General features: G+C 41.4%; 1 protein-coding gene across 1 annotated transcript in view; it reads right to left on the reverse strand.

Annotated features, from left to right (window-relative positions):
- The window catches only part of mogat2 (monoacylglycerol O-acyltransferase 2), a 111,318-nt gene extending 95,401 nt beyond the window's left edge, over nucleotides 1–15,917 (reverse strand). Inside the window, exon 1 of the mRNA XM_028800121.2 lies at nucleotides 15,720–15,917. Within this exon, the coding sequence (XP_028655954.2) occupies nucleotides 15,720–15,813 (94 nt within the window). The 5' untranslated portion in view covers nucleotides 15,814–15,917. The remainder of the gene's footprint in view (nucleotides 1–15,719) is intronic.
- Between the last annotated feature and the right edge of the window lie 758 nt (nucleotides 15,918–16,675).

Raw genomic sequence — 16,675 nt, forward strand, 5'->3', positions numbered from 1 at the left:
ACACCACTGTATATATGTATATATATATATATATATATATACACATATATTATATATATACACACACATATATTATATATATATATATATACACACATATATTATATATATATATATATACATATATATTATATATATATGTATATACACATATATTATATATATATATATATATATATATATATATATATATATATATATATATACACACATATATTATATATATATATATATATATATATATATATATATATATATATATATATATATATATACACATATATTATATATATATATATATATACACACATATATTTTATATATATATATACACATACTTTATATATATATATACACACATATATATATATATAATATATGTGTATATATATATAATATATATGTGTATATATATATAAAATATATATGTGTATATATATACACATACATATCCAGAGGAACATTATGTATTGAATGACTGGGACAGGTTCAAGGTGTGGACTGATGACGGTACAGGAGATAATTATACTACACAGGAGCACTATAAGAGTGAAATGCATAAGCCCTTCGCCTATGGTTCTGCATGTGAGTTGATGGCTGCCGCTGAATTGTTCGGTTGTTGCTTTCAAGTGTACCGAAATGGCCAAATATTTTACACCTTTGGACAACCGCCAATGCCTCTTAAACATCTTAGATTCACAGGTGACGATCTGAGTAGTGGACACTTTGATGTTTATGAATGTTTCAACTCTCAAAAGCTGGATGCGAAGTTATCGATGAAACCGGTTGTATGCTTAAAATGCTTGACAGATGCCGAATGTCACTTCAATACAACAAGTCCTGCAAATACTAACGTAATTGAAACAAACCATGAAATTCAAACCGATTATGACAGCAGCAATCCAAGCTGTGAGACAACAGTAAAAAGGAGGCGTGTCAGACGTCGTGGTACATTTTCTGATGCAGCTAGACGGAAACAACTTCGTGACGCTGCAGCCAAATACTCGCAGGCAAATCCACAGGTTCATAGAGATGCTGTCGCTAAATACTCGCAGGCAAATCCACAAGTTAATAGAGACGCTGCCGCTAAATATTTGCAGGCAAATCCACAAGTTAATAGAGCTTCTGTTTCTATAATAATAATGAAAGCGGCTCATACGAAAACAACAGGTTTGGCTCAAAAAAGCCGATTGTGGATTTGCGTACGACCCAAACATACATTATGAATCTGACAAAACGGTACACATTGGATACATGGATTGTCACTGTGAGTATTGTCAAGCTCATAGGTGGAAATGCAAGTCTCCTGGTTTGTGCTGTAATCGTGCCAAAGTCTCTCTCACTCCTTTACATAAGCTTGCTTCGCCACAGCGAAGCGCGGGTATTTTGCTAGTTTATAAATATATTGTCACATATGTGTGATTAGAGGGCAGCCAGAAGGACTGACAGAGCGCAAAACCTCACCGGATGGAGATCTAAGACAGTGTACTAATGCTTCTCTCCTCTTTTCATCAGAAAAACCGAAGACCAAAGGAATCCTGGTACATGAATTCTACACCAAAACCTGATCCCGTCATAGGAAGAACTTCTGCATTACGACCGTCCCTCATTGATGACTTCACCTCCAGTCGCCCTTTGATGACATCACTTCCATCACCCTCTGTTCATATCATCTCCTCCCTGCACCAATTTCCAGGCTCATCACCATAAATTCAGCCGTCTTTCTGACATTGTTGTCGAATGTATATTGGAACTTTGACCCAACCCTTAATCTTTCTCTCTGGTCTCTTTTCTTCACGATATACATATACAGTATACTAGCCGTCCCCTGCGCCTCCTTCCATGTAGCAGGGAAACAGGACAGTGAGGAGGGCCCTGCCTGGCTCCAAACTCCTGATGTCATCGCTTCCGCCTCCCCTTGGCCTGCAGCATTTGTCTCGGATTAGCACGAATATATCACTCCTGCAAGTGAACTATGGTACATAGCACAATGAGAGAAGTCGCAAAATCAACCAGAATGTTCAAGAAAATTATAGAAAAAAATCCGATCTAAATCCGCTAAGTAGTTCTATTGTGAAAGTGAACAGAGATACAGACAAATAGAGGTTGGATTTTAAATATAGAGAGATATATATACATATGTATATACATAAACATAAACTCTTTCTTTATATACTGTGTGTGTATATATATATATATATATATATATATATATATATATATATATATATATATATATATATATATATATATATATAATATGTATATGTATATATATATATTATATATATATACTGTATATATAGATAGATAGATAGATAGATAGATAGATAGATAGATAGATAGATAGATAGATAGATAGATAGATAGATAGATAGATAAAAGACCAGTCACAGAATGGTTTCTGACCCCCACAACTCTAAAACTGAACTAAATGAGTTGCAGAAATGGGTGGAGAGAAAAAGGGAGAAATTGTCTATGCTCCCTGCTCCAGTATTCTTCCTTTCAACTACAGCCAATTCAAATTTACAAGAGCACATGAAGAGCAAAGGAACTCCACACAGCACAGAAAGCATCCAAGATATGAAGCAAGGCTTCTACCTGCCTGTTAAAAAAACCAGAATGAAAAAATAAGGCTTTATAACTTGACTAAGTGGGCTCCAGAAGTGGATGGATAGAAAAATGGGATAACTTGTCAATGTTGATAAATTGCCAAAGTTTCCTTGCCTGTGTCAGCATTTTTTTTCACCTAAAGCCAATTCAAAGATCGCTTTCATATTGTATTGTGCCATTTCAATATGGCACCAGGTTAGTAAGATAAGCAGGCAAAAGGCCAAGAATGCTTAGAGATATGGCACAGCAAAACATTTAAAATGCCACTGCCACTGTGGCCTGTTCCCAGGGTGTACAAGGAAGCTCTGGTGGGACTGATTTCGATTGGAGAGTGGATTATAAGTGGATTATATCTACAGTACATATGGGACAGAATGCAGCCAGGATACCAGCTGGAGATGGACTGGGTTCAGTGACTGGACAATCAGCAGATGCAATATGTTGTGACTGAAATGGCATATGGATTCATGTTGCCCTTGAGAAATTCTGTATAAACAATCACAGCCATTGGGCTTTTGTACTACATCTTAGAAAGTGGAGAATGGTGTCAGCAGTTAGTTATTATACTGCTTGCCTCACCAGAAACAACAAACTGAGCTTTAGTAGTACACTGGCATCAGGATCAGATGAATGTGGCATTCAGGGACTTTCTCAAGGGCCCTGCAGAGTAGGATCCATTCTGACAGTAACCAGCCACCTTCCAGATACGAGCGCAGATCCTTAGCCACATATATAGTCCATCTATCCATCCATCCATTGTCCAACCTGCTATATCCTAACACAGGGTAATGGGCGTCTGCTGGAGCCAATCCCAGCCAGCATAGGGCATTAGGTAGGAACAAATACCCGGGCAGGGCACAGGGCACACACACACACACACACACACGCACACACACACACCAAGCACACACTAGGAACAATTTAGGATCGTCAATGCACCTAACCTGCATGTCTTTGGACGGTGGGAGGAAACCGGAGCACCTGGAGGAAACCTACGCAGACACGGGGAGAACATGCAAACTCCACGCAGGGAGGACCTGGGAAGTGAACCCAGGTCTCCCTACTGCGAGGCAGCAGTGCTACCACTGTGCCACCGTGCCACCCCACATATACAATATAGTGCCAGAGTTAATAGTTTGGGGAAGTGTTAAGCTTGAAATAAAAAGAAGTTTGTATATGTTTGTAACAGGATAAACTATAAATGCTTGAGATCTCTTTTAGTCAACATGTTACTGCAATTAACTAGACAGTAATGATCAGAATGATCTCACTGACAAGCAACCAAACCATTGACAAGTTACCAGTTGTCTGATTTCATCTGATGTAACATTTTGGCTGTTTAAAAGTACTTTTCCAAAAAGATTACCTACTCAGGGCTCTGCATAAAAATAAAGGCTTTGAGAGCACTTAATGACACACTGTTGAATATGACAGAGAGTACAGGAGACCACGTTTTGGAGACATGAGAGACACCATACTGGATATGTGAGTGAAACAGTTTTGAAGGCGCACTGAAACAACATGCTGTCAAGGAACGCAAGTAACAGTGTATGATAAGCTTGCCACCTATGAAATGAAAATGAGAACCAACAGATACAAGTACGAATGTTTATAGGAACATTTTAGCTGGATTACAGTTTTTCCCCATTTTACACACACAGAAAATGGAACTATGTACACAATTCTGAAATCATGAAGCTCATGTATTAACATTGTGACTCCAAACTACTACACTCTAAGCACAATTCCATTGGTCTCACTGAAATATCATTCTAATTCACAGTTTTGCAAATCTATGAACACAAATTGCTTCATTTAGCAAACTTTGTTCACCTAGAAACACTGGCCTTCAAAATGCAATTTCCAGATTATCAATTAGTCTCACTCCTGTTGTGCCTGTGCAAACTCAATTGGAAGAACAATTCAATCAAACTGTATGTCAGAGTATAAAGGAGGCCTCAAGTGACTTATACAGACAGGTGTTACGCAAGAACACAGAGAAAGAGGAACAATGAGAGTGAAAGCAGGCTCAGAAGGCAGCAGAGGCCTTCGAGGATGAGGAGGAGGAAGAGGAAGGCAAAGGCGAGTCAGTATTTACAATGAAATATGTGCAACTATGATGGACCATGTAATCAATCAATCCATGACTGAAGCTGGGCAGCAGGTCTAGCTGAATTTGAGCCACTGCACAATTGCCTCAGTAATCCAGGTCTTTAGAGAAGAGGAGAATAGGTAAGTGACCACTTGAGAGGTTTTACAGTACTCTCTACAGTAAGTACAGTATATCATAACTTTATGGTTTCTACGGATATCTACAGTGCTCACAGAAATGTACCCTATAGTGCAATGTTTTGTTTTACATTTACGTAGATATAGTGTAAACTGAGTATCCTATAATGTGTGTTGTAACAATCAGCCGGGATTCTTACCAGGCTGGGATGCCTCCATAACTGAAGGACTGGGGGAAGGAACTTGCATGGGGCAATACCTCCCCTGGAACGACAGAGGGCAGCCCCACTGGCGTGCTACAGTACCACGGGTTTGGAGCATGGAAGCACAACCCTGCTGGGTTGCAGAATGGCTGAGCCCTCCTCTGCAGGGCTGCCGCCACACCCAGAAGTGCTACCAAAAGAAGCTCATTGGACATCTGAATTGCTTCCGGGTGTCCTATAAAAGGAGCCAGCCACCACTACTCGAGGGGCCAGAGTTGGGAAGAGGTGGAGGAAGCTTGCCGGGAGAGTAGTGGAGCCGGAGAAGAAGAAGCAGGAAAGGCTTTTGGCTTGGACAGTGTTTAGGTGCTTTGTGTACTATGCTGTGGGAAGCAGAGAAAAACTATTCCCACAGGAATAAATTGGTGCTGTGTGGCAATCTCGTGTCTCTGCCTGTCTGTGTCAGGATAGGGCAGCTGTTTCTCAGTGTGTATATATTTATCATAGAACAGAAAGACAGCCAGCAAGAGATGGCAGAGGCCAGAAATTCAAAGACAAGTAAGGGACCACCATAATCAACATGGTTTTGGAAAATAATGCCATCACCCTAAGAGAGTCCTAGAAGACAAGATCCATTTTATAAACATTGACCAGATCAGCCTGCCCACAGTTAAGAGTTTCTTGAATCAACACCAGCTGAGGATGAAACAGATATATTGTGTTCCATCTGAGCACAACTCTGACCGAATGAAGGAGCAATGTTACCAATATGTGCACGTGAGTACAGCATCCTCTCAGTACTCTGTAAAGACATGTGACTATGTACCTCAGTGTTCCTGCACGTTGGTCTTTTGCCTGATATGTTCATTTTGCCTTTTTCAAAAATTGCTTGACCTTGATGCCAATGCTGATCCTTATGAATATACAGTGCATCCGGAAAGTATTCACAGCGCATCACTTTTTCCACATTTTGTTATGTTACAGCCTTATTCCAAAATGGATTAAATTCATTTTTTTCCTCAGAATTCTACACACAACACCCCATAATGACAATGTGAAAAAAGTTTACTTGAGGTTTTTGCAAATTTATTAAAAATCAAAAAACTGAGAAATCCCATGTACATAAGTATTCACAGCCTTTGCTCAATACTTTGTCGATGCCCCTTTGGCAGCAATTACAGCCTCAAGTCTTTTTGAATATGATGCCACAAGCTTGGCACACCTATCCTTGGCCAGTTTGGCCCATTCCTCTTTGCAGCACCTCTCAAGCTCCATCAGGTTGGATGGGAAGCGTCGGTGCACAGCCATTTTAAGATCTCTCCAGAGATGTTCAATCGGATTCAAGTCTGGGCTCTGGCTGGGCCACTCAAGGACATTCACAGAGTTGTCCTGAAGCCACTCCTTTGATATCTTGGCTTTGTGCTTAGGGTCGTTGTCCTGCTGAAAGATGAACCGTCGCCCCAGTCTGAGGTCAAGAGCGCTCTGGAGCAGGTTTTCATCCAGGATGTCTCTGTACCTTGCTGCAGTCATCTTTCCCTTTATCCTGACTAGTCTCCCAGTCCCTGCCGCTGAAAAACATCCCCACAGCATGATGCTGCCACCATCATGCTTCACTGTAGGGATGGTATTGGCCTGGTGATGAGCGGTGCCTGGTTTCCTCCAAACGTGACGCCTGCCATTCACACCAAAGAGATCAATCTTTATCTCATCAGACCAGAGAATTTTCTTTCTCATTGTCTGAGAGTCCTTCAGGTGCCTTTTGGCAAACTCCAGGTGGGCTGCCATGTGCCTTTTACTAAGGAGTGGCTTCCGTCTGGCCACTCTACCATACAGGCCTGATTGGTGGATTGCTGCAGAGATGGTTGTCCTTCTGGAAGGTTCTCCTCTCTCCACAGAGGACCTCTGGAGCTCTGACAGAGTGACCATCAGGTTTTTGGTCACCTCCCTGACTAAGGCCCTTCTCCCCCGATCGCTCAGTTTAGATGGCCGGCCAGCTCTAGGAAGAGTCCTGGTGGTTTCGAACTTCTTCCTCTTACAGATGATGGAGGCCACTGTGCTTATTGGGACCTTCAAAGCAGCAGAAATGTTTCTGTAACCTTCCCCAGATTTGTGCCTCGGGACAATCCTGTCTCAGAGGTCTACAGACAATTCCTTTGACTTCATGCTTGGTTTGTGCTCTGACATGAACTGTCAACTGTGAGACCTTATATAGACAGGTGTGTGCCTTTCCAAATCATGTCCAATCAACTGAATTTACCACAGGTGGACTCCAATTAAGCTGCAGAAACATCTCAAGGATGATCAGGGGAAACAGGATGCACCTGAGCTCAATTTTGAGCTTCATGGCAAAGGCTGTGAATACTTATGTACATGTGCTTTCTCAGTTTTTTTATTTTTAATAAATTTGCAAAAATCTCAAGTAAACTTTTTTCACGTTGTCATTATGGGGTGTTGTGTGCAGAATTCTGAGGAAAAAAATGAATTTAATCCATTTTGGAATAAGGCTGTAACATAACAAAATGTGGAAAAAGTGATGTGCTGTGAATACTTTCCGGATGCACTGTATCTTCATTGATGAGGCAGGGTTCAACCTGAAGAAGACCAGGAACATCATTCGCAACCGTGCCATTGTCAATGTCCCTGGGCAGCATGGCAGAAATGTTACCATGTGTTCTGCAATTGGTCAGCATGAGGTCATACATCACCATGCACAACATGGTCCCTACAACACTCCCCATTTGCTAACATTTATTGACAAACTCAAAAATATCCTTATCCTCCCACAGGAAGAGGAACCAAAGCAGCACACTTTCACTGTCATTTGGGATAATGTAAGTTTCCACTGGGCCACTCTGATCCACGATTGGTTCACCAACAAGTCACGTTTTTCAATCCTGTACCTTCTACCATATTCCCCATTTCTAAATTCAACAGAGGAATTGTTTTAAGCAGGCAGTGGACACAGACCTCACAAGTGTGTGGCACTACTCTAGCAAATGGAGGAAGCATGTGACGACATCTACACCGATAAATGCCAGGGATGGATCCACTATGCCAGGCATTTTTTCCACCGCTGCTTGGCCAGGGAGAACATCACAGCCGATGTGGATGAAGTCCTCTGGCCTGACCACTATATATACATAAACATCAAGGTCAGTAAGCTAAGATGCAGTATAAGGGCATTTGTTTGTTTTTGTTCACCAATAAAAAGGAATATAGGAGGCTAGTATAGTACCTTTTGTGAATATCACTGAAAGTTCACTCATCCATCATTTTTAATAGCAACTATCAGTTTAGGGTCATGAGAGGCCATTATCATGATAAATATCATCATAGCAATGTATACATGGCATATTCCATCTTGTTATGTAGCATCTGCCTCTATGACTGTATGAATTTGACTTTACTGCCCAATGTAGTGTTTTTACCTCCAACATGTGAATGTACCATAAGTGTCATATTCGCATAATGATTACAATTACAACCAAGAAGTGAGAAACCACATTTGACACTTAGCACTAAAAGAATGTGTCTCACAACTGAGAAGAGTTTGGGCAGATTATAGAAGAAAATGAGTTGGGATTGTTAGCACCCTAAAGTGCAAAGTCACTTTAGGGCATCTTAGTGACATAAGGATCTTCTCTGAACTCAAGAATAGAAGTTTAGTTAAAACGAATAAATTCCAACAAATTAACTTAACATACAAAAAACACACATACATTTTCTGAAAAGAAAGACATTTTATGTCCAATAGTCAGGATTAATATTAAATTCCACTGTGTAAGTTCTATGGAGAAAGGACAGGCATTCAGGCCGGGATGGAGGATGATTTCTTGACCAGACTGGAGGCCATAATGGAGGGACAGAAGGAGTGGAGATTTAACCCAGCTGGAAAGTCTGACAGTCTTCATCCCAACTGGGCCAGAAGAATAATGGATAGATTGGGAGAACATGGATGCCAGGAGCAGTTCATTCCCCCACATGGCAGATGGTAGTGTTCATCTGAGCTGAACAGGACAGCCGCAGGGAGGCATAGGAATTGGAGTCTGGAAACACAGCCATGCTGAGGTCCTTGGGTGCCATCATCGAAAAACCAAAAAAGAAATGTAGCCAATTATATCATAAATGTCATAAGTTGCTTTGGATAAAGGTGTCAGCTAAATAAATAAAAGTAAAAGTAACAGTGTTGGGTGACATTATGTTTGTGATTAGAGCCTTAGTGGTTCCTCCTTGTGGTTACAACTGTGAAAACATAAGAAGTGGCATTTTAAAATGCTTATTTTTTACAATTTAGGTCTACGTTTTTTAAACATGCTTTTATAGAGCAAATGAAATCCAAACACTCTGTTTAATGAATCAGTTCACTTTAGTTTTATTTCTACATGACTGCAATACATGTTTCTTGTGTTGCTTATTCACATTTTGATAAATATGTTTCCCATTCTAGGACTTTAAAGCTGTAAAGTAGTCATATTTAATAGCTCTGAAATAAACCCTGTAGTTGTAAAATGAATAAATAAGGGCTACGTCTGAGGGACCTGATATTGATTGTATTGTACGCGTCTGAATTCAGTGAAGGACAAGTACTTCCAGTTAATGAAAAGACATCAGGTGATGGACAGAGCTGAACTGCATCCCAAGACTATTGACTAAACAATTATAGTGGTGTAATGATAGCAAATGGCCACTTAGAAAACACAAACCTGAAATTATAAGAATAAGTCATTCTGTCAGTAGCAAAATGGGGGAGAGAAAGTGCCCTCTGTCTGCAGCTCAAATCATCGAAAGCTCAATCATCCATCATTTTTTTATAGCAGCTCTCAGTTCAGGGTCATGAGAGACCATTATCTAATCTCGTAGCATCAGGAGTTACCTCTATAGGGGATGCTAGGTCACTTCATAGCAGCACACACTTCAATTTAAATCAAACTTCTAACAAATATTAGGAAAAAATCAGATCATCAAAATATTTCTTAATTGCATTATCATTTGGAAAAATTATAAGCGGAGTACAGCTTTTACAATTTCAGTTCAGTGTATGAGAAATTTATATTGCACTTGTCCTTGAAAATAATATTGACATTTATATCAGAATAAGGCCATGTGCCACTAAAATCTCTGCTGTTGTTATTATGTTATAATGACACTGAATAAAAAGCCTAGCAGTGATATTAAATGAATTTTAGAAAATGAAAGAAATTAGGTGGGTGGCAACAATATGTACATTTTTGGTAGTAAGAATTGATCTACAGTTTGTCTTGTCAGTCAGTCAAACTTGATTGCCACTCAGGTCAATTAAATGGCTACATTCTGAAACTCATTTTGTCCTTTTCAGGTTTTTGGTGGGCTGTATCATATCCCAGAAGAACTGGGCAAAAAGCAAGAAACCACCCTGAGCAAGAGGATATTCCACTGCAGGGCACATGCACACACTCACTACTTGGACCCACAATAAAAAAGGAATAATTTAGAACCATCAATTAATTTAATACACGTCTTTGTGGATGTGGGAAAAAAAACAGAGAACCAAGAGAGTACACAGACAGACATGAGGAGAACATACAGACACTCACAGAAAAAAACAAAGTGTGGAATTCAAAGCCCAAGATATTGGCTTCATGATTCAAATAGTCACAAATGGATGGGCATCCCAGCTGAGGTGGACTCCATTTATTTGCCTGACTGGGAGGCCGATATAATGGATGGTCTAGAAGACAGACAGGGTGTGGAACGTCAGCATGGTGGAAGAATAAGATGGAATGGTGTCCTGGCTTGTGTGTACAAAAGTTTCTTATCCTGCTGGGAGACCAGTATTATGGTTGGACTGTATAATGGGCGGAGTATGTTGACTATGATAGTTGCCATTCCTTTTCTCAGCTGGGAGGCCAAAAGAAATAAGTGTCAGACTGCCTTCCACCTGTGTATTATTCCTCAGTACACTGGATGGCAGCATAACTCTTGGTATTCCTTATTTGGACACCCACAGGGCAACATAGGTGTTGTGGTTCCATAGGACTGCCCTGTTCTATGTGTGCCTCCAGGGGGAGCTGTCAAAAGAAGGATCTCCTGTCCCAACATAGCTCCATCTGAATCAGAAGTGCTTCTTGGAGCCTATGGTTTGGTCCTGGAAGTAGTCATGGGTCATGTTTAAGAGGGAGACCTCCGCATCACTGAGGGAGTCAGGAGAGGAGTAGGACAAAGCTTGACTTGAAGGAGTGGAGGAAGAAGAAGATTGTATTGTTTATTGTCAGAGAAATACGTCTGAATAAGGAATGCTGTAAAAATAAATTAAATGTCATTGTGTGGTTGTACCTGGGATTTGGGGGGTCTGCCCCTAATTGCCAGTCTATATATATGTACTGTATATACTGTATATGGAACTCATTGAATGTCATCAGGCCTCCAGCCAGAACAAGTGTCCAGAGGAACGACGGTGATTCACCCAGCTTGATCGCAGAGAGCTGAGATGGGAACCAGGGAGACCAAGATGGCCCCATGGAGAAGGGAGCAGTCATCCCTGCCTCTGCGGTGCTACCGCTGTGGCAAGCCAGAATATATGGTGGACAACTGTCCCTGTGAGGAAGATCCAATGAACTGTGGTTGTTCTTGGGGAGAAATGTACTGCTTTGAGGTCATGCCTAACCCTCTCATGGTTCTCTTTTAAGGCACAACTCAACTGAATGGACACACTGTCTATATCCTCAATTCTCAATCCTCATTGTTGCAAGCCAGTATATCCTGTTTGAACAATATGATAGTAAGAGACGCTGTGTAACTTGCATCCACGGCAAGTCATGGAAGTACCCTACCACTGTCTGTCTGGTAGCTCAGGGGCAACTCTGATGATGGTGTGTGGTGGTGTTCCCAAGGAAGATACTGGCCACAGAGAAAATCGGGCAAGGCACTGCCATGCCAGCCTGGAGCAACGAACCTGCCTATAAGACCCACTGCCCAGAGGAGAGGCCCAGGAGCAGGTAAATACGATCTGGCAGATCTTGGACTGAGCAATAATGATACCACAACTTCAGTGATGCCTGACTCGACTCGTGACCCTGCAAGGCTTATGGACACCACCCCAACCCACTGGCCTCACTACAGCTTCAGTTTCACTCCATGCCCATGTCCATCAAGCATGAGCAGTGGAATGACAACTTCCTGAAGCATGCAAGGAATGCTGTTGCTGCAGTGGATGGGCATCCCACCAATGAGTCCATGTCATCCTCACCTCACTTTGTACTAGATAATGATCTGTTGTAACGGGTGATGGAAACTAGGTGTTTGCTTCTGGTCCAACTGATATAAAGCCTGGATATTCTGTCTTCTGGCTCCTTGAATTCCCATGTACTGTATATAATGAAGGACAGCAGAGCGGTGAGGTGCACTGCATGGGAATCCAAGGTGTCATTTGGGAGTGGGGCCAGACCATTGCCACACACCAGAGGAACATTGGAGGCTGTTGGAGAACGTCATTGAAGTAAGTTTTTAGTTCTCTGGGCATGTTAGACCCACTGCTGCACTCTGGCCACAGTTGTGGGTGCTTGGCCTTTTAAAGGGACAGCTGTATTCCTCCCAATGGCGTTGCTTTATGTAGTTTCTGACAGGCTGCCAAGTGCCCCAGATATCTTCCAGGGCCTCTCTTTAAAAGGAGCTCCAGTTCCTCAGTCAAGAGTGGTTGGAGTTGGGAGTGAAAAAAGCAGAAAACTGCTCACTTGGCAAGGAGAAGGAAGATTGACCAGAGGAACTAGAGTGAACCAAAGAGGGAGGTATGTGATTTTGTGTTGAGTTAGGCCCAGGACAGGAATAGTTTTGTTGCTTGTTTCTGTTTTTGTGTGTTTCTATATTGCACAACATATAAAGCTCAATGAAATTAACAACAGGTGCATTAGAGGGGCAACAATGAGACGACCCCCAAAACAGGAATGGTTAAACAGGTGGAGGCCACTGACATTTTTCCCTCCTCATCTTTTCTGACTGTATTTCACTAGTTTTGCATTTGGCCATGGCCAGTGTCACTACTGGTAGTTTGAGACAATACCTGAACCCTACAGAGGTTGCACAGGTAGTCCAACGTTTCCAGGATGGCACATCGATACGTGCCATTGCCAGAAGGCTTGCTATGTCTCCCAGAAGAGTCTCAAGGGTATGGAGGAGATTCCAGGAGACAGGCAGTTACTCTAGGAGAGCTAGACAGGGCCGTAGAAGGTCCTTAACCTATCAGCTTGACCGTTTTTTGCTCCTTTGGGCAAGAAGGAACAGGATGTGCACTGCCAGAACCCTACAAAATAACCTCCAGCAGGCCACTAGTGTGAATGTCGCTGAACAAACAATCAGAAAGAGACTTCATGAGGTTGGCCTGAGGGCCCGACGTCCTCTAGTGGGCCCTGTGCTCACTGCCTGGCACCATGGAGCTCAATTGGCATTTGCCATAGAATACCAGAATTGGCAGGTCCACCACTGGCGCCCTGTGCTTTTCACAGATGAGAGCAGGTTCACCCTGAGCACATGTGACAGACGTGAAAGGGTCTGGAAAAGCCTTGGAGAATGTCATGCTGCCTGTAACATCATTCAGCATGACCAGTTTGGTGGTGGATCAGTGATGGTCTGGGGAGGCATATCCATGGAGGGATGCACAGACCTCTACAGGCTAGACAACGGCACCTTGACTGCCATTAAGTATTGGGATGAAATCCTTGGACCCATTATCAGACCCTATGGTGGTGCAGTGGGTCCTGGGTTCCTCCTGGTGCACGACAATGCCTAGCCTCATGTGCTAAGAGTATGCAGGCAGATCCTGAAGGATGAAGGAATTGATACCATTGACTGGACCCCACGCTTGCCTGACCTAAATCCAATAGAGCACCTCTGAGACATTATGTTTCGGTCCATCCAACACACCTCAGGCTATCCAGGAGTTCAGTGATGCCCTGGTCCAGATCTGGGAGGAGTTCCCCCCAGGACACCATCCGTCGTCTCATTAGGAGTATGCCCCCCCACTCCCCGACATTGTCAGGCATGCATACAAGCATGTGGGGCCATACAAACTACTGAGTACAATTTTGAGTTGCTGCAATGAAATTTCGGCAAAATTAACTAGCCTGCCGCATCATTTTTTCATTTTGATTTTCGGGGTGTCTTTGAATTCAGCCCTCTGTAGGTTAATAATTTTAATTTCCATCAAACAATTTGGCATCCTTTCGTTTCTAACACATTACCCAGTCCATATCAGTAGAGATATCCAGTAGGATCTCCCATTGAGATCTGATGTGTTTTCAAAGTGTTCCTGTAATTTTTTTGAGCAGTTTCTTTTCTTTTCTTTTCTTTTCATTATATCCTCCCATATATACACAGATCCTTTCATACTGAATAGCAATAAGTTAGTACAACATAAATAACAAGATTACCATACCAGGTACACTTCTCACATTTCAAAGGCATGCTTATTAGGAGGCTGCAGACTGGCCCACTTGAATGAGTACTGGTGCCATACAAAAGATTGGTGCTTGTGACAGCTGGTTCCTCCTGCCTTAAGCCCCATGCTGTTGGGATACTTTTGATTCTAAAATGGATTATGTAGGTTTGAATGTGGGTGGATGAAACAATTATGAAACTGCATAAGGAAAAGCACAAGTATACTGTAGGAGAATAGTGCATAAAATTAATAAGAACAAAGAATTTGCTTCTTCTGCCACATGGTTGGAGGGTGCCACGGCCTTTTCTAGTTGCATCAGGTTCAAGGCAGGAAGTAGCTCTGGACAGGGGGATAAGTAGGGGTATAAGGCCAAATATATAATCATGTTATTTATTCAATACATCGAACATCTGTATTAAAAAATAAAAACTAAGAGTCTCTGGCCTTCATGGAACTGTGATAACAGAAAAAGATTCGAAAACAGACTTGGGAAGAGATTTTTACAGAAAGGTGCATTTTGGTAAGACCCTAAATGCAGTAATGATGAATGTAATGCAACACTCACATATACCGTATGGTTATATTATACATACATATTATAAATGTTTGCAGTGGAAGATTTATCTTCCAAATAAATGTCAGCAGAATATTCCACTAAGCTTCTAATGGACATTTACTTTTACAAAAAGAGGAACAAGTGTCCCACACCTGGACACCAAAGGTCTGCAGGTTCTTTTTCTTCCAATGACTCACTGACCTTGAGTCACTTCACCTGGCTGTGTTGTTCTGTATAAAACATTCGCTACTTAACATGGAGAGTGCTTTGAGACACTGCCCAACTTGATAAGTGTTACACAAGATAAAGGTTCTTATCTTGCCCTTTATGAAAAAAGCCCTGCTCCATTAGTTAAGCAGCCTGAAGCATTGCATGTCTGTATCCCTTAATAAAGTATATCTGAGGTTACAAGAAATAGATATATGGTAATTTAAGTATAAATAAATGCTTCAATGTTGTATGCCTTTCATAAAGGATCTTTGCTTACGTTTCAATCACTTCTCTAATACACTTAGAGTAAAACCACTGCATTGTGACAAGCTGGCATGTGTCTGACTAACTTTTGACACTACCAAGTGTAGCATGTTGCACAATATTTGCAACAGGAAGCGTTCATTTCACCAGAGGAACTAAAGGAGCTAAACTAGTATTGCAATAAATCTGAAAAGCTTTAACAACTAAAGTTTAGAATCAAAAACGGAAAATGACTTACCAAGTGCCAGGAAAGAGAAAACCCATTGTAAAACAGCAGCCGTCTCCAACCGCCTCTGCAAAGGAATTTTCAAAGGCGCAAATTCTATCTTCATGATAATGATGTGCTAGTTGTCTGGAAGAAAGACTGCACGAATACACTAGAACTGAAACAGACAGACGGTTCAAAGTCTTTCCTATTGCTTGCTTACAGCCGGTTTCGCAATGCATGAATGTATGGGAAGACAATGTGAAAGGCTGCCCAGCCCTTTGACCCTTTCATGAGTGAGAGATTTTATAACTGAAACAGTGTTAAGTGCAATTACTGCCCTTTTCAGTCAGATATTTAAAAATGCACTAGGATAACTTTACTTCTGAGTTCTGACCTACCTGTCTATATATTTAGTAATATTTACAGAGCCATTCAAAAAGGGCTGACAGGTATACTGCAAATATCTGAATAAATAAAGCAAAAAAAATCAAGAATATACAAGCGATATATCATCCTTCCATTTGCTAAACCTTCTAGGAGATGAGTCCTAAGCCTAACAACACAAGGCATGAGCCAGTTCTGTATGGGGCACCAGTCTGTCAAGGGGCATATATACTGTGACCACCAGGGGGTGTTGCAGTACCCCAGAGATAACCTCACGGACACAACTTCCAGTGTGAATGAAAGGCTTAAACAAGACATAAACAAACCACAACACAATTTCTTTCTTTCTTTCTTTCTTTCTTTCTTTCTTTCTTTCTTTCTTTCTTTCTTTCTTTCTTTCTTTCTTTCTTTCTTTCTTTCTCTTTCTTTTTCTTTCTTTCTTTCTGTCCTACCTCCACCCAAACTCCAACTTGCCTGGATGAAGTTGAGTGGTCTTTTTTATCTTCGACCAGAGAGTACTTCTAGTACTACAGCATAATCAGATGGAAGTACTTCCAGATCAATCGGGAGTCCCACAAAGTAGAGATTGTTAATCCTTTCAG

This window comes from Erpetoichthys calabaricus, chromosome 4 (assembly GCF_900747795.2).
Source record: "Erpetoichthys calabaricus chromosome 4, fErpCal1.3, whole genome shotgun sequence".
In the NCBI taxonomy this organism is placed as follows: Eukaryota; Metazoa; Chordata; class Cladistia; order Polypteriformes; family Polypteridae; genus Erpetoichthys; species Erpetoichthys calabaricus.